Source organism: Heloderma suspectum, chromosome 6 (genome assembly GCF_057233095.1).
Source record: "Heloderma suspectum isolate Gila_16-S chromosome 6, 16-S_ref, whole genome shotgun sequence".
NCBI classification, from domain to species: domain Eukaryota; kingdom Metazoa; phylum Chordata; class Lepidosauria; order Squamata; family Helodermatidae; genus Heloderma; species Heloderma suspectum.
This window is the reverse complement of record NC_139463.1, coordinates 103,579,963-103,602,623: the sequence shown is the minus strand read 5'-3', so window position 1 is coordinate 103,602,623 and position 22,661 is coordinate 103,579,963. Positions and strand designations below refer to the sequence as shown.

The 22,661-nt window shown below is 51.2% G+C and overlaps 2 protein-coding genes across 13 annotated transcripts; one reads left to right on the top strand and one right to left on the bottom strand.

The window, feature by feature from the left end:
• Window positions 1-24: 24 nt before the first annotated feature.
• PRR14 (proline rich 14) lies at window positions 25-16,643 on the bottom strand. 9 transcript variants are annotated; one of them, XM_084805912.1, is made up of 14 exons: window positions 16,600-16,643; window positions 14,899-15,068; window positions 12,300-12,519; window positions 11,943-12,189; window positions 11,059-11,189; window positions 10,707-10,968; window positions 10,529-10,578; window positions 10,043-10,134; window positions 8,001-8,353; window positions 7,636-7,850; window positions 6,257-6,371; window positions 5,992-6,098; window positions 5,124-5,195; window positions 25-3,923 (listed from the first exon to the last, which is right to left on the bottom strand). In XM_084805912.1, exons 3-14 carry the CDS (start codon window positions 12,395-12,397, stop codon window positions 3,659-3,661), a joined length of 2,007 nt encoding a protein of 668 aa, XP_084662038.1. In that variant the 5' UTR covers window positions 12,398-12,519; window positions 14,899-15,068; window positions 16,600-16,643; the 3' UTR covers window positions 25-3,658. The 9 variants fall into 9 exon arrangements, with proteins under 9 accessions (XP_084662038.1, XP_084662037.1, XP_084662035.1 ...); XM_084805911.1 differs by lacking the exon at window positions 14,899-15,068 and having other exon boundaries at window positions 12,300-12,563; XM_084805909.1 differs by lacking the exon at window positions 14,899-15,068 and having other exon boundaries at window positions 11,910-12,189.
• A 2,341-nt stretch (window positions 16,644-18,984) lies between these two features.
• On the top strand, window positions 18,985-21,253 carry LOC146342213 (uncharacterized). Of its 4 annotated transcripts, none has more exons than XM_084805938.1 (3): window positions 18,985-19,189; window positions 19,651-19,731; window positions 19,987-21,253. In XM_084805938.1, exons 1-3 carry the CDS (start codon window positions 18,988-18,990, stop codon window positions 20,994-20,996), a joined length of 1,293 nt encoding a protein of 430 aa, XP_084662064.1. In that variant the 5' UTR covers window positions 18,985-18,987; the 3' UTR covers window positions 20,997-21,253. The 4 variants fall into 4 exon arrangements, with proteins under 4 accessions (XP_084662064.1, XP_084662063.1, XP_084662066.1 ...); XM_084805937.1 differs by having other exon boundaries at window positions 19,984-21,253; XM_084805940.1 differs by lacking the exon at window positions 19,651-19,731.
• Window positions 21,254-22,661: the final 1,408 nt, after the last annotated feature.

Here is a 22,661-nt window from a genome sequence, read left to right as displayed (position 1 = left end):
CTCAGGAGTCATTTCCGTCCTGTGCAAGGTGACGTCATCGTGTCACGGAGACGAACGTGATGCAATGATGTCATACTCCCCTCCCGACAGTTTCTTGCAATGATGTCATAACACCCGCGAGTGATGTCAAACGCGCAACACGGAAAGGCTAGGACGTCACGCCTATGTTGTAGCAGTCCGTTGAAGACAAAGTGTGATGTCATAGCCCAGCAATAGAAGACTGAAGATTCTGTGGGAGCTGGTTTCGAGACTGCTACCCCAGGACTGTCTGCTCTTCCTGGAACTCTTGGACCTTACACATGCAAAGCATGGGGTTTATCCAGTGTTAGTCCTACTTGGAGTAGACCTATTGAAATGAATGGGACAAAAGGCATGACTGAAGTCCCATTCATTTTAGTGGTCTGCTTTCAGTAGGACTAACTTCCGATACAACCTCATGGGTCCTGCTACTGAGATATGGCCCTTCCCTTCTTTCAGCGGTGCAATATTTGTTTTAAACATTGTTATCCACTTTGGTTTCTTGGAAGTGGATCATAATACCTCAAAGATTATCAATTGTACTGCATTTTTATTATCTGGTATAAAATATTACCTTGTGACTGTGGACAATGAGAAATGGGCAAAACGGTATCAATGTCAGCTGGTGTTAGAGGCAAGTAATCATTTCGGACAGCTTAAGTCCTCATCAGGCAGAGCTGAGAGGAAGACAAATCTCAAATGCACAGTTGAGCAAGGTTAGCAACGAATACAGTTGTGAAGCATCAAGGGCAAGGCAACCGTTACCATCCCAGATACGCACCTGATATGGTCTGAAGGTCCCACAATGGGCAACAAATAGATTTTCTTAGACAAATGTTGTCCACAACAGGCTGTCTTGAACTCTTTGTCACAGTGGGGATTGGGAGGGAAAGCAGCTTTGAGGTGGAGGCAGGCATGCACAATGAAATCACCTGATGGCTGCCATCTTGTTCCAAAATGGTGGCATCCAAAAGCAGCCAGTCATGGCAACCTGTGTGCAATGTGCATGCCTAGCAACATTTTGGAGGTATTTATCAAACCTATCCCTGCTTCCTTCCATCCCCATGCAAGTGGGGTAGTGAAGAATGGAGTTCAACTGTTTCTACCCCCATTTAGTTTAGAAATGTAGCATGGTAAATAAACAGAAGTGCAACTTAAGAATCGAGGAAGAATTTGGTGTGTGTTTTTTAATCCACAACAGTATTGAAGAATGGTCCCCTAATGCAATTTTAAAGCTACAGAACCAGGCCTGGACAAGAGGCAAGATGCCGTGGGGCTAACGCTTACCTTTCATTTGTGGGTCTACCCACTGACTGTTAAAAAAAACATTGACAAGAGTGTATTTGAACATAGGCTATCCAATAAATTCTGAGTATCTAACAAGGAAAAAAGGCAACTTCTAGTAGACAAATATACCAAACAAGGGATTTGCCATAGTGAATATGACGCAAAAGACTTCACTCACATGCACACCAAAAACCTATTAGTCTGCTCTAATGAGATGTCACCATGTAGAAGTACTAACTTCAAGAAGTCAGACACATTGTCTTTTCCTGTAATGAGAGGGGATGTGAATTTTATATTTGTTGGAACTTAAGACTTGCCATGGTAGTGAAACAGGTAAATTGTAATATAACCTCAAACAGTTTTTAAACTAGGCTTCAGGTTCAAGTTTGGATTCATATCGTCTATGATGCAGTTTATCCAAAGATGTCATTATTGGTGTCATCTCATTTAGGCAGACATTGTAATACAACAATGGCTGGGTTCAGACAACACAACAACCCATACTCAGGGGTTGAGTGTGGGTTGTCATGTTGTCTGAATGCAGCCACAACAAACCATGGTTTGTTAACCATCAACAGCCCATGAAGAGAACCCATAGTTTGGTACTGGGCTGTGAACTGAGAGTTGTTCGTGGTTAACAAACCATGGTTTGTTAGAGTGGCTGGGTTCAGACATAACCCATGGTTCAACAACAACCCACACTCAACACCTGAGCGTAGGTTATTGTGTTATCTGAACTCAGTCAATGTGTCTGACCTTTCTTGTCAATTATTCTGCATAGTAGCGATTTCTCTCTGTCATAGCCAATACATTTGCCACCATTCCTGATAGGAGGCAAGTTTGCTGGGGCACTAATTTGGTGTGGAAACTGTATGTAACCCACAATTTGTTATTGACTTTCATTCAAGAGGTATTGTCTCGAAGCAAAATTATCTGGCCCAGCCCTGGCAACACAGTTTCCCAAGCCTAGCATTAGAACCTGGCATGGTAGGGAAAATGGTATTGCTCATAGGGGCTGCTGCAATCATCCTTTTTAAAAAAAAGCAATTTAAAAACTTTTTTTTAACTTGGCCCATTGAAGAGAAGAGCCATGTAACACAATTGCCATCTTTATTATCCCAGAATGCCTCTGGGCCCCAGTGTAGTGTAAAAAGGTCTGAGACTGCACCAGCCACCTTACTCAGTGCTTTACTGCTCTGCGGAGTGCTGCTATCCACCCACACTGACTCCACCCTACTAACTTTGCAGGGGCCAGGTTGCCGGCAGCACGCAGGGGCAGGGATGTGGCAAAGCAGTGCCAAGTGAAGCTGCTGCAGCCACGGCCATCTTCATTTCTTGGAGGATGCCCAGAAAGCAGCTGGTGCCGGCCCTGCAGTTTCCCCATATGCCACATTCAGGGTCCACATGGACACAGAGAACAATTAAGGAGAGACCAAAGCTACACTTCTTCCCCCAAGCTGAAAAGTTTATTAGAAATATAGCTTAATACAAAAAATGTCAAACAATCCTCCCCACTCCCCACCTCAAAGCATGCCTAACAGAACACAGTCCCAGCAAGTTGATCTAAACTTGGGATACTGAGGCCTCAATCCTGGACAGAGACCCCAAGGGATTCTATCAGGATTCCCCACCATCTTTATGCTTTAAGAATTGGCAAGGGCACAGTCCCCTTTCCCAGCCTCTTGACACATCTTCCCTGCCTTCACATTTCATCTCCTGCCCCAGCACAAGCCTGCCCCACTGCTTCTTTCCCAGAATCCCTCTCTTTGCCAGTTCCATGCGACAGGCTCATCAGTTCTGCATTCAGATTTTGCTTTGGTGGTGATGGCAGCCCCAGTAGGTGGGCAACGTGCCCGCACTGCAGCTGGGCGCATCCCTTGCTGGGTAGATGGCCCAATAGGGCACTGGGCCTACACGCACCCCCACCACCACCTGAGGCACTGACAAGCTGGTTGTGCATAGGCAGCAGAGTACAGAGAACGGGCAACTTTGGGGCACCACCAACATTCTTCTCCTCGTGCTCATGAGCCAAAGGGCTGAGCCAAAGGGCTGAGCCAAGGGGGACCGATGCGAGGCCAAAGCAGGCACCATGGCGATTGGGCAGTTGGCCTTGAGGGACACCCAACCCCCATTTTCATAGCAGCTTGGAGAGTGACGTTGGGTCAACGGACGATGAGGCAATAGTCACGAAAGACCAATTGGCAGGGGAAGAGGAGAATGAAGGAGACCTGGAGTGGTAATGGTGGCCTGGAAGAAACACACACCTCTCGCCAGTTTTGAGAAAGAGGCGCATTGGGGTGGGAGAACCAGGGGCTCTGCCCTTTCCTCTGGGGAGATGTAGGCCCTGCTCAGCTCAGCACTCATCTTCTTCTTCCTGCTCAAGCAGGGCATCCAGCTCAGCCAGCCGCTGCTGCAGCATCTCTTCCAGCTCTGGGGGTTGGGGCTGCTGGTGCCGCTGCCGCCCCCCTGCTCTGCGGCCCCCTCGGGAGCGGACTTTGCGCTGCTTGCGGGGAAGGCCTCCCTCCCGGAACTCCATGGCCCGCTTCAGCTTGCGCTGGCTGGTGAAGATGAGCGCCCCGTTGCGCTCCAGCGGCACCTCAAAGATGGTCTCAAAGGACCTGCAGGGAGAGAGGGGAGGGGGTGGGACACCAAGGCAAGGGAGGGAGCATCTCAGAGACCCCCCTCCCCATATCAAGGCCAGCCTGGCAAATGTAAAAAAAGGCAGGCTCAGCTATGGAACACATCCTCACTCCCAACATTCTGTAGCTAGAACCAGCGAAGCAAGTGTTGCCGTCGTCATGATCTGGGCGTAAGGCAGGGGTTTCACTTGAAATTGGAATATTTGGGCAAAGTCTGGGGTGGCATGAGGAAAAGGGTCAAGCATGAAAGAGGTTTGGAGAGCAAGCAGGAATGCAAAGCCAAGAAAAACATCAAAGCACCTTTGTAATAAGACAACTCCCTGCCTGAAGCTCTCTTTGGATTCAGAGCCTTCAGCATTAACTGTTCCCATGTTAAGTATTTGCCTCATCAGCCTTGATAACTAGAAGCATTTAGATGAAAAAAACAGGCCTTTTCAGGAAGGCAGCAAAAATCTGAAGGAGTGCAGCAAGCAGCCTATGTGACATCCAGAGGAGAAATAGGAGCGGGGTGCCTGGAATGCAGTATAAGGATCTGGGGGATTCAGACAGCACCAGGGGCAATAGAAACGCCACCCCCCCCCCGAAAAAACATGCGAGGTGGCCACAGTTCATCTGCCCATTTGAGTCAAATACAATTCACATCATGTGCATGCCGCTGTCACAATATGGGGCCAATGCTAGGTGAACAGGTGGTAGACTGTTCACTTGTATTTATTTTTCAACACCACTCCTCCAAAATAATCGCCAGGGTGGAAAGCCTGCTGGCCTGTGCTCGCCTATGTGCTGGAGCAGGAGTGGCCAACCTGTGACCCTCCAGGTGCTTCAGCCTGCAATTCCCATCAGCCCTAGCCAGCACAGCCAATGGTGAGGGATCATGGGAGTTGTAGGCCAAAACATCTGGAGGACCATAAGCTGCCCACCCCCCGTGCGAGGCTCAGAAACAATGCCAAGCTTGCACTTCTATTATCTCCCCCCATGCCTGTCATCACCACCACCCTATGGTGCAATAAAGCCTTTGTGCCATATTCACAGATACGTTCAGAGCGCAGTTTGCACTTATTACTCTTGGACAGGACCCGGGGCTCCCCACCCAGAATGGCCAAGCAGAGCAAGAGAGGCAGTGTGCGTGCAGCAGTAATGGTCCTGAAAGCAAGCAGCCCATGGAACAGCCCTCCTCACCTCTTCTCCGTGGGTGTGCGGTAGTTCTTGTTTGTGTAGATCTCCTCCAGACTGAACTCTTTCTTGTTCAGCCTGAGAAAAGAAAAGAGCACACTCATCATCCAGGGACTGCTTGGCCAGTGACGAAACGGTATTCTCTTTAAGGCAGGCAGGCAGGCAGGCAGGCAGGCAGGCTTGGCGGGGGGGGGAGGCAGTCACTGAGATGTGCTGTGCATCTAGATGCATTCTCCTCGCAGTGGATTGGGGCAGCCCTGCTACCCTCTGGTTCAGCCTTCCCCAACCTGGTGCCTTCCAGATGGCATTATGGGAGTTGTAGTCCAACACATCTGGAAGGTACCAGGTTGGGGAAGGCCGCTGTAGCTCATTTCCTTCACACGGACATCACCAACTGGTCTCTGAGCTTGCAGTTCAATTCTATTTGACCCTGGCAGCCTTTTCCATTGGGCCTTCCTTATTGCCACAACACCTTCCTGAGATACCAGAATTCCTGGCTCCAGTGCTTCCTGCCCCTTTAGCCCCCCACCTCACCCTGCCCCGCTTCTCCAGAATGTTCATTTCTAACCCACCAGCTAGAGCGGACCCAGTCAGAGAGGACCTGGATTGGTTCAAACGGGATCAGAAGGCAGATGATCAACACATCTTTAACATAGGTGCACAGTCCTGGTTCTTTGCCAGTAGGTTCCATTCTGCGCACGCACGCACGCGCACACACACACACACACACACACACACACCCCGCACTCATCTGCCCCAGGGGTCACAGCTGTAACCTGCCACCCCCCACCTCACCTCCAGGCACAGGAGAATCTGAAGCTTAACTTCCCAGAGTCACCCCAAAACTGTCCCTCTCCTCTTGGGGACCCCTTACCTGACGGGCCGGGGAAGCCCCATGGGAGTGAGATTGGCCTGCTGCCTGGCTGGTGTCTTGCGGATCCTTATGCAGGACACTTTCCCAATGGTGTTCTCTTGGGATCCCTGAAGGTTTGAGGGAGAGAGCTGTGAAAGGGCGTGACAGTAACACAAGAACAAAGTCCCCAGAAGGCGGGAATGGTGGTGGTGGTGGGGAAATGATCCACAGCCACCCATTCCTCGCAGCCATCGTTGCACCAGACCTCCATCAAGCGGTGACTGACCTTCATCCCAGCCTCAGAAAACATCATCTGCTCCGATGCAACCAGCTCAGAGTCAGCCCCGTCCAGGCCAAGCCCAGGCACCTTCTGCCTGCCATCTGGGGAGGGGGGGATGTCCCTGTGAGGACAGGGTGGTAGTGGGAGAGAAACACATGCAAGTAGAAGTGAGCCCCGGACTGTCCCCAGACAGGAAGCGCTCACGTGCCAACTCACGGGAGGGGAGGAACTGAAATGTTAAACAAACGGATAGTGCTGGGCTGCTGAACGTTGATGGTACAAAGCCTCATGGAGGCTATGTAGCACGGGGCGGGGGGCGGGGGAATGCAGCCCTCCTGCCTACGAGTGGAAGAAGTGAGAGAAGAGGCCCATCCCATTAGCCTCTAGCACAAGTCAACACATGGAAATGCAGCTGTGCCTTACGGAGAGTCAGGCCCCTGCTGCTTCTAGTCCACCTTGACTGGGTCTCAGGACAGAGACTTGGCCGGCCCTGCTTGCTGCCCTACAGCAGGGGCCAGTCAGCCAGTGGCCCTCCAGACGTTGTCGAGGAGGAACTCCCACCAGCCCTAAGCCAGCATAGCCAACGGTGAGGGTTGACGAGAGTCACAGCCAGGTGGCGCCGAGAAGGCCTCCTGTTGCCAACCTCTGACCTAGAGGATCTTGAGCCCTCCCCAACCTCGGGTCTCCAGATGCTTCTGGACAACAACTCCCATCATCCCCGACCATTGGCCAAGCTAGTTAGGGATGATGGGAGTTGTAGGCCACCAACATCTGGAGACCCAAACTCAGGAAAATCTGCTAGGGAACAGAAAATGGGACCTCTCACAGGCAAAGGAAGTGCTCCACCACAAGGACATCAACCAGGGTTGGAGAGCCTCTTTCAGCAGAGGGCCAAATTCCATTTCTGAGAAGCTTCTGGGGGCTGCATTCCAGTGGTGGGCGGGAATGATGGCAAAATGGGTGGGGCCAAAGATACCAGCATATCATAGCTTAAAGCTCTTACTGCCACTAACGACGCCTTAGGAGAGCCATTTCAGCCTTGTAGGAGAGGGGTGGAGGAAAATGTACAGAAGCCAGGAAACCACCAAATGATTGGTGGGAAGGGGGCGTGGCTATCTGGGGAACCCCAGGTGTTCAGATCTGGCCCAAGGTTCTGCACTCCTGACACAGACCCTCCACACTTTTTGCCCAATCAAGGCCATTAAAAAAGATCAGCAGTCCGAGAGGAGCATCTTCCTGCTGAAAGACTGCCTGTGCTTCTTTTGGGTGGGCTGGCCTAAAAGCACAGCTTTCAGACAGACCCCCAAGGAATAACATCCAGCTTCTGCGTGGGTCAAGGAAAGGAAGGGAAGGGAAGGGCAGGGCAAGGAGGAGAAAGGTGTTACCTGGAACAAGGCGAGTCAGATTCGTGGCAGCAGGAAGGCACGGGGGAAGCATAGGAGGAGCCATCGCAGTGGGGCACATGCCCCAGGGGGCCGAGCAGGAAGCGGGCAGGGGGCGTGCTGAACGGGTACACCTCCTTGCGCAGGCAGGGCGGGGTGGGGCGGCCCAGCTCTCGGGACACTTCCAGGCTGCAGACGGTGTGTCGGCGCTGCCGCAGCTGCAAGAAGGGGGGAAGGGCCGTGGGGGAGGCTCGCCAAGCACGGGCCCCGGGGAAATCAGGGCAGGAGTAGCTGCGTCCAAGGCGGGGCTGGGGAGCCAGGTCCCCTTCGTTCAGACGCCACTGGCGAATGGGGGGCCGCCCGCTCACCACTACACTGCCTGGCTCCTCTTCCTCCTCCTGGGGACAGCCTCTCTTCCGGGGACGGGGCTCTGAAATGGCGATTTTCACCTCGATGTTGACTCCCTGGCGTGGGGCTCCTGCCTGGGCAGCTGCCTGGTCCATGTTTCCCTGGGGACATGGCGGCAAAGACGGCATCCCCTCGGTGGACACCAGGGTGGGCTTGGACGGGCTGAGGAAGATGTCAGCGAAGGCTTCCAGTTTCGAGCGCATGCTCTGGAAGACGGGGGCCAGGCCCCACTGCCGGAAACGGGGGGCCGCCGACGGACGCAAGAGGGTGGAAGCCGGCGGAGGCCAGGAGGAGGGAGCTTCAGAGGATGCATCTGGTGGGAGGGAGAAAGAAGCCACGTTGATGCAGGACCGAAGGAACAGAGGGTCATGCCCTTAGAGCAGCCTTCCCCAACCTGGCACCCTCCAGCTGTGTTGGACTGCAACTCCCATCCTGCCCAGCCAGCACAGCTGGGGAAGGCTAGCCAACAGCCATGCCGGCTGGAGATGATGGGAGCTATGACCCGGGGCAAGGGGCAGGTTGGGGAAGGCCACCGTGCAACCTGATCAGTCCCCCTGCTATTTGCATCTCGCCGACATCTTCCTTCCTTGCTTGCCTGCATAGGATCTCGTCACACATGCCTTGGCGCTCCCGCCTCTCCGGAGGAAGTTGTAAATGGTGACCCTCTCACCTCTGTATTGGTCCCCCACACTATCGTCTCGTCTTTTGGACCTCCATCTTGTCTGCAACGCTAGCGGGCGAAGGCTGATCAGGATGGCTGGGGTGCAGCGGCAGCTCCAAATGGAATGGGAAGTCAATTGGAAAACACTGCCCTGGCCCTCTATGCTAGCGTCCCCCAAACGGGGGTCCTCCAGATGTTTTGGAGTACAGCTCCCAGCCATCCTGATGGGAGCTGAAGTCCAAAACAACTGGAGGAAGCCTGCCCTGGCACGAGAGCTACATTCCCTCCAATCATGAGGGTTCCACAAGGGCTGATTCCCTCCTCCACACTAAAAAAGTTTTCAGACGTGCCTAGAGATGCACGATCCAAGCAAGTCTGGTAACAGTGTCCAGGTGCAGACAGTACTACCTGCCATCAAGCCATTAGTGAGAAGAACTGACCCACACTCAGACACAGGTGTTATCTGTTCTGCTCTCAGACCAGCCTCCCCACAACGCAGTGCCCTCCAGATGTGTCGGACTGCAACACACACCATTCACAACAACACATTGACTGAGTTCACACAACATAATAACCCACACTCAGGGTTGAGCGTGGGTTGAGTACAGGCTGTTGTTGAAACGTGGATTGTCGTGTTGTCTGAACCCAGCTGTGATATCCATGGTTTGTTAACCACGAACAACCCATAGTTCGCAACCCAACAACAAACCCTGCGTTCTCTTTATGGGTTCGTTGTTTGTGGTTAACAAACCATGGTTTGTTATTGTGGCTGCATTCAGACAGCACAACAAACCACGTTTCAACAACAACCCACACTGAACCTTGAGTATGGGTTATCGTGTTGTGTTGGGCTACAATGACTGGGTTCACACATCTGGTAGAGGGAGACTGGTCTGGGGTGTGGCTGTTTCTGGTGAGGGCTTGCTTTATGCCCAGCTGCCATCACCAAGGCATCACGCGCAATGCCAGAAGCGCTGGGCCTTTCTGGCATGGACATCAGGTGCAGGGTAAGGGGGTGTTGGCTTGTTCTAGGGTGGAAGATCTGCATGTGGAAACATTTGCCCCAGAAACCAAAAGCAACTTTGTTCAACAGTGTCTGTAAGCAGCCTTGATGACTGAAGTGATGGAAAGGCAAGAGACAAATATTTTAAATGAATCCGATTACACAAGGGAAATGTGCTTGTATGAGTGAAGTCTGCAAAGAGTTTGCCAAATTCATTGGGACTAGCAACAACCCAGTAAAGTTTACACACATACTGACTTTTACATGCCTCTGAAATATCCTCTTGCTCTGAAGGATAGGCACAAAGGCCACAGAACTCAATTCTGAGCCCCACCCACCTGTTTGATGGCTGTGTTCACGCAGGTCCAAAGGGGCCGGCTTTGCTGCATTTGGAGAAGGTGATCGGTGAGGCAACATTGGCTGATTGCTCCTGAGTGAGAGCAGAAAGATGGGGAATGTCACGGGCAGCCACCTTTGGCCCTTCAAAACCAAGATGTTCCAGAGCAGCCTTCCCCAACCGGGTACCCTTCACAGGTGTTAGGCTACAGGCCTCATCGCACCAAGCCAACAAGGATGATGGGAGTTGTAGTCCCACACCTCTGGAGGGCACCTGGCTCTTGAGATACTCAGGGCCCGAAGTCAATGCTCCTGCCAAGGGGAAAGAAACTACCCTCTCAAGGTCTCTTGGGTTATAAAGGGACACATGAGGCATCAAAGCTAACTCTCGACGTCAGTCAGTTCTCTTGCTGCATAGCTGGCCCCATCTTGAAGGCAGGGGGAATAAAGCGGCAGGCCTCAGATGGTTTGGAGCAGGGAGCACTCACCTGCAGGGGGATGGGGAGGTCTCCAGCTGCTCCTTGCCAGCGCCGGCATCCTGCCAGCGAGAAAAGACATCTGAACCAAAACACGGACCAAGCCGCCCCCCTCCAATTCCCTTGGTAAAACTCAGCCCAGCAGCACCCCGCCCCCCTTTCTCAAGGCGGCCTCCCACCCCAAACTCACCAGAGCTTGGATCAAGGCACAGTCCTCCAAACTGACTGTCACGATTTTCAGGGGAGCCTGCTCCAGCGGGGAGGCCTTGGTCCCCTCACTCCCGTTTGCCAGGGAGACCCCCTTCTGCAGACGCTGCCGCTTGGCCTGCAGGCGCTCCGACTCCCGGCCCTGAGGGGGAGACGGCCTCCGGTCCCAGAGCTGCCGGCACGCACGAGCCAACTGCTCCCGAGGCTCCTGATGGGGTGGGCAGCCCCCCATAGGGGAAGACGATCTGTGGGAGAGGGAGAGACCGAGAGGGGGCTTCAAGTGAGGTGCCCAGCCTGCAGCCGCTCCACCTCATGATCCTCAGACCCGTGCTCACCTGCAGATGGTGTTGCTCTGACCCATTGCTGGCCTGGAAGCTCCGTCTTCACTTATTGTTGCTGGCCAGAGTGGATTTGCGCAGGGAGAGGCAATGGCTCTTTGTAGAGGCGAGCACCCTTGCACATCCTCCTAGGCAAAGACAGTCCCACCCCCAAGTTTGAAATAGCTCAGGAGCAAGCAATGTCAGAGGCCTTCCCTCCCCCCACCCTCCGTGAGCCTGTTTACACAAGAATTTACCCAATGAGAATCCATCCTACAAATGACTTAATATGGGTACACTGACTCCTTCCCCACCAGGCAAGAGAACCCCTGTATACCAGGGGTAGGCAACATGGTATTTTGGACTACAACTCCCATAATCCCTGACTATTGGCTTTGATGGCTGGGGCTGATGCAAGTTGCAACCCAAAGCAACTGAAGGGTGCCAGGTTGCCTACCCTGCTGTATAACGTATGGCACAATACTCTAGATTTGTTGGCACAAAACATCAAGGGAGTAGGAAAACTAGGGAACTGGTGCCTTCACTCCTGCACTGATCCTTGTGAAGAGTTACCTTTTTGAGTGGTGAGGGAATGCATTTCTTCATTTATCTGAAGTATGTTTATACAGCCTTTCAATCACTTTCCCTGGGCAGTTTACAAAAAGAACAACTAAAATGCAAATTCAAAAACTAAGCAAATAAAATGAACTCAGTGTCACAATCCCATTGCAACTTACCCTAACTTATATAGGAAAAATTTTCCAATTCAACATTTCCCAGAAAATGCACATAACTAAACACAGTCCATTAGGAACTCCCTTCTTATTACTCGTATTTATTATCATCATCATCAATTTTATTATTATTACCCCCCTTCTGCCCCCACTCCACGGCATCCTCACAGGCACTTGGGTGATGGAAAAGTCCTCCAGGCCAACAGCCAGCACCCTCCGTTGCTCCTTCTCCATGGGAGACGCCACATGCCACAGGGTCTTGGCCCCCCCATGCTTTTCCACCATCAGGGGTGAGCCCTGCTGAAGTCGTTGCCTCTTGCTGGGCGACCACCCTGCATCCCCACATGGAGATGTCCCGCCTCTCTCGAGGGGCTTCTGCCGCAGGATGGGGGATCCCTGCTCCTCAGTGGCAGGCCTGAAAATGTGAAACGACAGAGAGAGAGAGAGAATCCCAAGGCAGCACTACCATTTCTCTCTCCCCACTCCCACTTGAATTTCCAGGGAAGAGACCTGCTCTTCTCTCACCTGTAGATGATGACTTTTCGTCGCCTGACCTGCCTCTCAAAGGCAGACACAGGCTGAGGGTCTCCCTCCAATGTTCCTTCGAGAAGGGGGCATTCCATGGCTGGCCTCAGAAGGCAGCTCCCTAGGATCAGGGATTCGGAGGCTGCCCCAGGATGGTCCACCAAGTCCTCATTCTTCACTTCTCTCCCTCAGGGGGAAAAAATGGCCCTCCTCTGGGCCACTGACAATAAAAATTTAAAATCATAAAAACAAATGAAGAAAGACCTAAAAATCAGATAGAATAAAACCCCATCCCAGGAGAAAACTAAATAAGAGCACAAACCTATGCATGTTTAGACAGAAAAAAGTCCTACAACTCCCAGCATTCCCCAGCCAGCCATGCATAGGATTGCTCTCTAAAGAAGACAAATCAGCAACAGCAAAACATTAACATAGAAGAGTGAAAGCACTGAAGGTCTTAAAATTATCTTAAGGGAGCAGTCCTATGGCCCTTAGACATTGTCTGAGGGGCCATAGGATTGTTGGGACTCCACTGTCCAAGGTCAGAGACAGCACTCCGACCTCAGCAGGGGGAGTTGGAGATCTGACCCCCCACCCCACCCCACCCCACCGCAGCCGGCACAGAAAGAAGCATGCCAGCTGCTCTCCAAGGTCAGAAAAGCAACCATGGGGAGGGGGAAAAGGGGGCGTTTCAGCAGGCGGGGAGGAGACCAGGGAGGCCAGGATACGAGCTATCATGAGGCCTCTCTAGCCTGCTTCCCTCCCACTCTGAAGCCCCAGCTAGACGGGCAATAAAGCCCACCTAACAAAAAAAGGCAGGGCGGGAGGACAGGGAGTCAAAGATTGCCTCCACCACTCCTCCCACCCTGCCCTGGATGATCAGAAGCCTCTGAGTTCGGGGAGTTTCCAATCATCGAGGGTGCAGTCTACAGGAAAATATGCAGGAAGACAAGGTATTCACCTGGCGCTGAAAAGACTAGAACATAGACACTTGGTGAGCCTCTCCGGAAGGGCATTTGGAGGAAACCAGGATTAAACCATACCCTTATGGTTCACAGATTTAGCTGTGCCCCATATGGCATTCGCAAGTTTAATCTGGGATTTTAAAAAGCATTTGTCTGGAATATGTACCGCTGCCTGGTTGTGTTTCCATAAGTTATAACATAGACAACAATCGCACTTTTGCTCTTCAAGAGCAGGGAAAGGAGTTTACATTTACTGCTGGAACTAAGAACAATTTACAGTGCAATCCTATACATGTCTATTCAGAAGCAAGCCCCTCTGAGTTCAGCAGGACTAACTCCCGGATAAGTGCATACGACTGCAGCCTAAGCATGTTACGGGGCATGTTCCCTTGTGAATGCCTCCCATTACATTTCAAAAACTTGCCAGCTCAAACACTTATTCTTCCAATGGGCAGTGAAAAAGACACAAAGGCAAGTAGGGCGGGCCTAATGGTAATTATGCTTCCCCTCAGAGAAGGCAATTATGAATCATTAACAGACATGCAAATAGCATGTTAGTGACAATCAAAATCTGCCCCTCCTCCCCCAGGGACTCTCCAGGGTAACCAGATGAGGACTTTAGATGGTGATGGGAAAATTTCCCAGCATTAGCCTGGGAGGTGTACCTGCAGAAACCTCAGCACAGTGGGATGTACAAAACTAGACAGGCTCTCGCCAAATGCAAACAGGGTGGAGCAGCAAATTAAAGGGGCAAATCTGAACATATGGGAAGCCCACAAAGGTCTGTATGGAACAGAAACCAAGTTGCAAACTAAACCCCCACCCCAGTAGAGATGCACACTATGGACAGGCCAACTTTTTGGTGGATTTGCACCTCTATTTGAAAAAAGTCTCCTCCAACCATTCTCCTCTCCATTACCTTCCTGCCTGAGACACTGATTAGAGGTTATTCAAAGTTACAGCTGGAAAAACATCCAACAAGACCAAGGAGGAGGAGGAGGGGAGGCCAAGTGAGGCAACATGATCGAAATCAAGGCATCAAAAACCAGTGAGTCATGCCAAACTGAAGTAAGTAGAGGCAAGCAGGAGCATGAGCAGAAGGTGGGTGTCTTGTGAGGAGTGAGGCCAGTGGTAATATTAGGCAGCCTCTGCCCACACTTTCTCTATAGAGCAAGCAAACTGTTTTGTGAACCGCTGCTGATGGGCATTACAGAAATGTAATTTTTAAAAAATAAGCAGCCTTCCCCAACGCGGTGTTTTCCAGATGCATTGGATTACAACTCACATAATTCCCAGTCAACAGTCATGCTGACTGGGAATTATGGGAGTTGTAGTCCAACACATCTGGAGGGTGCCATATTGGGGAAGGCTGTTCTGTAGCCACTCAAACTACACAGCTTGAAAGGGGAAGAACTACTCCCTTCTCATTGAAGGCACCTCAATCACTCCCATCCAAATACTTCCCCACTCCAGTCTTTACAATCTCACTCTCCAGCTTTGAACTGTGCCCCCTCCATGTCTTGCAATTTTATTATGGAAGTATTTCCCATTGTGCCCTTGCTATGGAAGGAGAGGGTCCTTCTACCTCTGCTGCTGATCTGTTGCTTGGAGGGCCGGTGGAGGACTCATCATACCTACTACTCCTGCTCTTTGCCATTCCTGCTTTAAACCAGGTGAGCATTTGGTCTTGTGGAGGCAGCAGCAGGAGGGGGGTAATCATAAGCCAGGAACCCAAGGACGTATCCCAGAATCTGCTTTCAGTCCCAGTATGATGCTGTGTAGAATAGTGCTATGACACCATTCCCTACAAATGGAAAGGATTCTGGAGCAGCTTCTCTCAAGCTGGTGCCCTCATGGTTTGGGCTATAACTCCCAGCACTCCTGACCACTGGCCATGCTGGCTGGGGCTAATGGGATTTGAAGTCAAAAACATCTGGAGGACAACCGTTTGAGGAAGGCTATTCTAGAGGAAAGGTGGAGGAAAAACATAGCTCATCTAGAATTGGCCTCCCATCCCTTCTTCCTACCCAATCATGTTTCACAGACTAGGGAAAGCTTCTGCAGCCTGGTGCCTTCCAGATGTTTTAGACGACAACTCCTGTCATCCCTGCCCATTGTTCATGTTGACTGGTGCTGAATGGAATTGTAGTCCAAACCATCTGGAGGGCACCAGCTTGGGGAAGGCTGGCACAGGAGCACACCTAACCCCCACTCCACCCCTCTCTTTCCCTTGGATGTCACCGCCTGACCTCAACCCCCAGATCCACCCCAATCACGTGCTCCCACTGATTTTCCCCACTCCCTCCCTCTTTATCTCCTGAGATATTGCTCCCCTCTGTATATACATACATCTTCCCCACAGTGTGAGCTGCAGGATTTGGGAAGCCCTCACGCAAGAGGACCTAAAGTCCCCTCGCTGTTGTTGCCTGCTCGTCTGCCTTGCCCCAGCCCGGTGCCCTCCAAGAGTTGTGGACTTCAACTGCCATCACCCCCAGCCAGCATGGCCAGAGCTCAGACTACACCCGGGTGTAGTCCACAACATCTGGAGCGCACCCGGCTGGGGAAGGCCGCTTTGGGCCAGATCCACCCAGCTGCCCAGGGAAGCGGGCCAGGCGAGGAGAGGCTCTTGCTCCTTCTCCTGGCTCCTCTCGCGATTCGCTCGCTTGGAGAGGAGGGCAGGTGAGTGAACAGGCAGCCACAGCAAGGAGCAGCGGTGCGAGGGGGGCCCACAGGCTGACAGGGGTGGCACTTGAAGACGCCCACCCTGACCCGGCCCTGGCTCCCTACTCAAGCGCCCTCTCCGAACCCTGCACCACCACCCCGGGCCCCCCAAAGCCTCTGCACCCTCGCTCCCATTTTGTGGGCAACCTCCAGGCCCCCTTTTCCAACACCCCCAAGCATATCCTCACCCATGGAGGAGTCTTCTGCATTCCCCCCAACCCGTTCGACCCCGCCCCACAAGTCCTCCCCCGCAAAGAGCTTCCCACCCTTCCCCTCCCCCTCCCCTAGATGGCCCCTCCCCATCTCTCTCTCTCCATCACCCCCCGCCATACTTCCCCGCTAGAAGGCTCTGTACAGCAAATCCCACTGCTTCGCCCCAGCCCCACAATACGCCGGGCCCGTCCTTCGCGATGCCCCCACCCACCGGGGTACCCTCCCCTCCAGCCCCCACCTCAGCCCTGGGCTCTCCCCTCCACCCCTCACTTCCCTCGGCTTCTTCTTTACAGAGAAGTAAACAAACTCATAACAAGCAACAAACAACGAAAGAGCACTAAATTTAAAAATAACACACACCCAGGATCGTGCCCGCCTGTGCCCCCCTCCCTCCAACTCACCAGCTCTCCCTCCTCCTCCGCTTCTGCTTCTTCCTCCTCCCACTGCCCTTCTCCTACCAGCCTCTCGACACTACCCGATCCTCCTTGAGATCCAGCTCACCCAATAGCAGTACGCCTTATTTTCGACCGCAGCCAATACACATGCGCCTTCTTTAACGGGGTTGGGCGGCTAAAGTATCGCCATCATTGCTTAGGGCAAAAAAAAAAAAAAAAAGTGGGGCTGATCGTACACTAGTTGCGTTTCAAGAAAAGCATTGTTGTCCGCCTTTTTGGGTAAGGGTATACGGGCCTCTGAAGTTGATAGGTGCGCCATCTTGGACAAGGGCAGAGAGAGCGAGAGGGAGAGAGAGTTGAAAATCAGGAGGAAAACGTAGGGGGCGGTAACCATTTTGGATAAGGGCAGATACTAGATGGCGCCGTTTACGATGCCGCCATTTGAGTGGAGGACCCAAAACTGCGGATTTAAAGGGACAGGGTTTCCACAATCCCATTGAGCGTGATGAAATAGACTACTAACCTTGGTTCCTTCTCATAGTTACTATTTTTAAAGGAGATGCATCTCTGTTGGAGTTAAAATCTAACTCCAAAGCAGATTTTAAATGAAAAACTATGTTTTAACATTCTTCATGGGGAGTAGGGGGTGGGGATAGCCCTGTATTTGGATAATCTAAACTCTTCTCCTAGGTTCAGCCTCTGAGGCTGCAGTCTTATAACACTTACCTGGGAGTAAGTCCCATTGAATTCAGCAGGGCCTACTTCAGAATAGAGATGCATAGGTTTGCACTGTCAAGCTCACCCTCACTTTCTCCTTCCCATTTTCTGAAGTTTGGTGAAAATCCACAGAAAAATTACCATATTCCAAAATCTCTGAAGAAATTTGTCCCCCACAAAAGTCAACATGTGTTTTAAGGTTTATTTATTACCCAGATTTATATACCACTTCCTACAGAGGTATCAAAGTGGTGACCATAAAATGGGTAGTATTCAATCTTACTCCTTTGTAGAGTAGACCCATTCATTTTAGTGGGTCTGTTCTACATAGGACTAATATTGGATACTATTCAATGTCATTATATCAAAAACAATAATAAAACATATAAAACTACACAATAATAAATATATGCTAATCAGTAGTAAAAACAAAACAAAAACACTCTATACTCTACTCAATGTGTGCTACAGAACATTGAGACGAGGCTGGACAGCCATCTGTCAGGGATGCTCTGACTTGGATTCCTGCATTGAGCAGGGGGTTGGACTCGATGGCCTTGTAGGCCCCTTCCAACCCTACTGTTCTATGATTCTATTCTGTGATTCTATGAACATAGCTGGCTGGGTCACACTTCAGGGAAAGTCTGTGTGAAGAATGTAAGGTAATGCAAAAGGTAATTGTAAGGTAATGCACAACAGCAAAAAAAAAGGGGGGGGGGCACAATCCTGTTTAGACAGAAAAAATGTTCAACAATTCCCAGCATTTCCCAGCCAGCATAGTAAAGGGATTTAGAGTGCAATCCTGCACAGGCTTAGACAGAAAAATGCGTAGGATTGCACCTTTAATTTATTAGATTTTGTAATAATAATAATAATAAGATGGTGATGATGAAGTGTCAAGTGTTCAAGATCTTGTCAGTAGTACTTAGTTTGCCTTGCTTCCTGGACGCCAGGTGAGTCATTTTTCCTTCTGACAGAGGAATTGGGTCAAACACGAGCTGCCCTCTCCTTTCTTTCTCTCGGACATGGCCTTGCCTGAATGAAGGGTGCCCCAAAACATCTATTTTTCTTTCCCTAGATCATCCTTCCCCAACCTGGTGTTAGACTACAGATGTGTTAGACTACAACTCCCATAATCCCCCTGGGATTTGTAGTGCAACTCATCGGGAGGGCAACCAGGTTGGGGAAGGCTGTGATGAATACCCTTTTCTACACTGCCAAGCGCTGCCTCCGCTCCTCGTCCCCTCTCTGTCATCTCTGGCATTCGCTCATTCCCTGCTCTTCTAGAATTCATGGGTTTTCTTTCCCTTTGCCCGCTCCCCCTCTGTCTCCCTTCCCTTTTCTCTCCACTCGAGCTGTTGTGGTGGTTATTTTATTGTTTTTAAACCGGTGGAGGCTGGTGGCTCCGATTTCGGTGGGTTTCGGTCAGAACCAGCCAAACCTCTAAAGGAGCTTTCCAAGGTACTGAACCTGTTTTGGAGATAGGGTTCAGCACCTTGGATAGATCCCTAGAGGTCTGGCTGGTTCTGATTGAAACCCAGGAAGGACTCAAGGCCCCACCGAAATCGGAGCCATCAGCCTCCACCGTTTTCAACTCGCCCCTTTGCCTACATCTCCCAGGATGCTGCGCAGCGCCAGTCCTCTCTTTCCCGCCGCTCCTTGCGTCGCGTCTGCTGGATGGGACGCTCCGTTGCAAGCGCAGGCAGCGCCTCGCCGCCTTGTGCCGCCTTCGCCCCCTGCCTCGCGATGGCTGCAGGCGGTCCCTCGGCTGCTCCTGCCGCCTGCCCCACTCCGGGGTTCGGGGGCCCGGCCGAGGGCTCGGTGTACCTCCTCCTGCCGCTGGCCGTCCCTGCTGGAAGGCCCCTGGTGCTGACACCGGGTGAGTGCGTGGGAAGGGGGGCATCCTCGTAAACCGGGCGAACTGGATCCAGGGACCTATCCCAGAATCTGTCTCCTGCGCCGATTCCGAAGTCTGGACCCTGAGAGATCTGGGGATGAGCTCTCGTCGTTTACTCCTTCTGGGAGACGGAGGGAAATGGGCTTATGCAGAAGTGTATGTGTGTGCAAATGTGTAACAGCACAATCCTATGCATGTCTACGTAGAAGTAAGCCCCCTTGAGGTCAACAGGGCTTACTCGCAGGTATGTATGCATAGGATTGTAGCCTTGAAAGAGACGAAAAGGGAGAGAACGATGTCGAAGTAAGGCTGCCATGTAAGCCGGCAGGGAATCCTTACCATTTCTGAATAGACACACATCTCTGTTCCTGTGAATGCAACCTCGCCGGTTTAAACCAGGGGATGTTTTGTTTCTCACAGCACATTTCATTCTGTCTTCCCAGGCCTTCTTGATTCCCAAGAGTACAACTCCCATCACTACATCTCCCATCACCCCAGCCAACTGCAACTCCCATCACCCCATGGTGGGTGCTGTAGTCCCGCGTGACAACTGTCCCAGAGAGATTCCTCGTCTTGGGCATTGTGAATGGAATCTCACACTGCCTGGGAGCCAGCAAAACAGTCTGCACACCAGGGGAAGGGGGTGCAAAACGTTTGGAGTTGCAACTCCCACAGCCACTGTATGTGGGTGGATGGCGGAGGGGAGGGAAAGAGCTTGGGTTCTGTTCTAAAAATGAGGGTTTAGTCTAGTGATCAAACCTCTTTTCTGTCTACAGCAGATGGAGCAAATCCTGCCTGGGTACTGTCTCTCTCAGCCGAAAGCAAGAACAAAGCAGGAAATCAGCAGGACAACAGTGCAGAACTGAGCGGGACATCCTCCAGCAGCCCCAGCAGGGGTGGAAATAAAGGGCTCCTGCAAGGAAGCCCTGTGAAAGAACAGCTGGCCTTCTCTAAAGGAGAGTTCAAGGACCCTGCAGAGTCACCATGCAGCAAACCAAAATCTTACAAATGCTCCGACTGCGGGAAAAATTACCGCCGGAGCACCGATCTCCTGAGGCACCAGCGGACCCACACTGGGGAGAGGCCCTATCTGTGTCTGGACTGTGGGAAGAGCTTCAGCCGGAGTTCGATCCTCCTCGAACACCAGAGAATCCACACTGGTGAGAAGCCCTACAAATGCAGCCATTGCGGGCAAGGGTTTAGCCAGAGCTCTAACCGTAACCAGCATGAGAGGACTCATGGCAAGGAGAAGACAGGCAACCCAGCACATTGGGGGCTGAATCGGCAAAGAACAGAGGACCGGCAGTGTGGGCCTCAAAGCTTGAGGAGAACCAAAGAGGGTTTGGGATCTGGAGGAGGTGCTCGACCTCCCGGCCAAAGCCCTTCCTGGAATTCCAAGGTAGTGATGAAGCGTCAGCGAAGCCACCTGGTCGAGAAGCCCTACCGGTGCCCGGAGTGTGGGAAGTGCTTTGCGCGGAGCACGGATTTCATCCGGCACCACATCACCCACACGGGAGAGAAGCCCTACACATGCGGGAGCTGTGGCAAGAGTTTTACTCGCAGCTCCGTCCTCATCGAGCACCAGCGCATCCACACAGGCGAGAGGCCCTACAAGTGCCGGCTGTGCGGGAAGGGCTTCAGCCAGAACTCCAACCGGAACCAGCACGAGACCATTCACCAGGCCAAGAAGCCTCCCCGGCGCTTCCTGGGTAGTGGCAGTGAAACGTTGAACTGGGGTGTGGGACTCGCTCGGCAACAGAGAATCCACTTGGCGGTGGGGAAAGCCTGACATGAATCCAAAGGATGGGGATAGGGAAGGAAAAAATTAAATCCCCTCTTTGTGAGAGGATCCAAAATGGGGAAGGAAGTGGGCTGGGGATTTATTTTTGATGAGTGGGGGGCTGCTGGCTGCTGTTATTTTAAAATAAAAGTATTCTTGCTGCAGAAATCCTAAGCCAAATGCATCTATGAAGAATATTATTATGGCGTGAGGAGGAATGAATGCACTTGTCCATTACATTTTCATTAAACGTATACTGAAGAAATGATCATTTTCTCTTTAACTCAAGATTAGGGTGAGGTGGTGGAGACTGCTTTCCACATCACAGACAGTTCTGTGCAACCCAATCCTAGTTGTGTTTACTCAGAGGTAATTCCCACTGTGTTCAATGGGACTTACTCCCCAGATCAGCGTGCATAGGATTACGGTGTGTCAGAAAACATCCTTACTTTTCTTTTGGGTGCAATCCTATGCATGTTTAGACAGAAAAAAGTCCTACAACTCCCAGGCTGGCTGGGGAATGCATTTTAGACAGAAAAGTTGCATAGGATTGCGCCCTTGGTTGTTTTTGTGAAAAGCAAGGAAATGCCCTCACAAGGTGGTCTTTTTCTTTCCTCCCCATGTGGTTATGATTGCGTAATGCATATTTCACTGCATCCTTAAAAAATATGAAGAGCGTGCGCAGCCTGACCATGTTTTGTGCAGTCTGCTTCAAAAAATTGTGCAAGGAAGTGGCACTGTTTTACTACACTCAGCTCTGAGGCACGGTTTGTGCTCCACTTCCTGTTTTGGTTTTTTGTCATTAGAGTTGTACAAAGTTTTGCTTTACAAAGGCTGGACAGACATCTTGCATTATGCCTCTTCCTGGCCATTGTTCCCCCTCCCCTCCTCCAACTATTTCAGCCTTTTTAAGAAACATTTCCTTTTCCTTATAATGAATTTGCACCACTGTACCTGGGCAGAATTTCACCACTGATGCCTTGCTAATTTTATCTTCGAATTTCTTTTAGCAAAAGATAAACCTAGTTATTTCATGATCCTCGAAATATAGGTGCCTGTGCAGAGTACTTTTTTTGCTGCTGAGTAACCACAGTCTGTTCTACATATATTTTGGATTGAGGGGCTGAAGTTTCAGGCCAGAAGGATATGGCTTAAATGCAGGCCTGAGCCACCATGTTGCCTCAATTGATCACTACATATTTGTGAATGATAAAAGTGCTTAGATGTGTTTTGATCTTTAATAAAACCAAGGGGTTGAAAGGCACCATAGAAGGTTATCTAGTCTTAGGGTGGATGCTTTCCCCTCTTATTCCCTGACCCCCTTTAAACCATTTCACTAACCTAGATGATTTTTTAGCTTCATTTAGGGTGCAATCCTATGCATGTTTAGACAGAAAAAGGCCCACAACTCCCAGCATGTCCCAGCCAGCCATGCTGGCTGGGGCATATTGGGAATTATGGGCCTTTTTTTTATCTGAACATGCATAGGATTGCACCTTTAGGCGGTAATCCTATACTCACTAACCTCGAAGTAAGTCCCATTGAACTCAATGGAACTTACTTCTGAATAGACATGTATAGGATTGCATTCTTAATTCAATACTTGGCAATGAACAATGCTAAATCAACAACTTCAACAAAATACCCCACATAATTTTCACCTTGGATACTTTT

Coding starts and splice junctions, on each gene's coding strand:
- LOC146342213 (XM_084805937.1), top strand. CDS start 18,988: ATGGGACGCTCCGTTGCAAGCGCAGGCAGCGCCTCGCCGCCTTGTGCC. Junction 19,190..19,650: donor GCCCCTGGTGCTGACACCGG/GTGAGTGCGTGG, acceptor CTGTCTTCCCAG/GCCTTCTTGATTCCCAAGAG. Junction 19,732..19,983: donor GCAACTCCCATCACCCCATG/GTGGGTGCTGTA, acceptor TTCTGTCTACAG/CAGATGGAGCAAATCCTGCC.
- PRR14 (XM_084805905.1), bottom strand. CDS start 12,397: ATGGAATGCCCCCTTCTCGAAGGAACATTGGAGGGAGACCCTCAGCCT. Junction 10,579..10,706: donor GTGCCTTGATCCAAGCTCTG/GTGAGTTTGGGG, acceptor TCTCGCTGGCAG/GATGCCGGCGCTGGCAAGGA. Junction 8,354..10,042: donor TGAACACAGCCATCAAACAG/GTGGGTGGGGCT, acceptor CCCTCCCACCAG/ATGCATCCTCTGAAGCTCCC.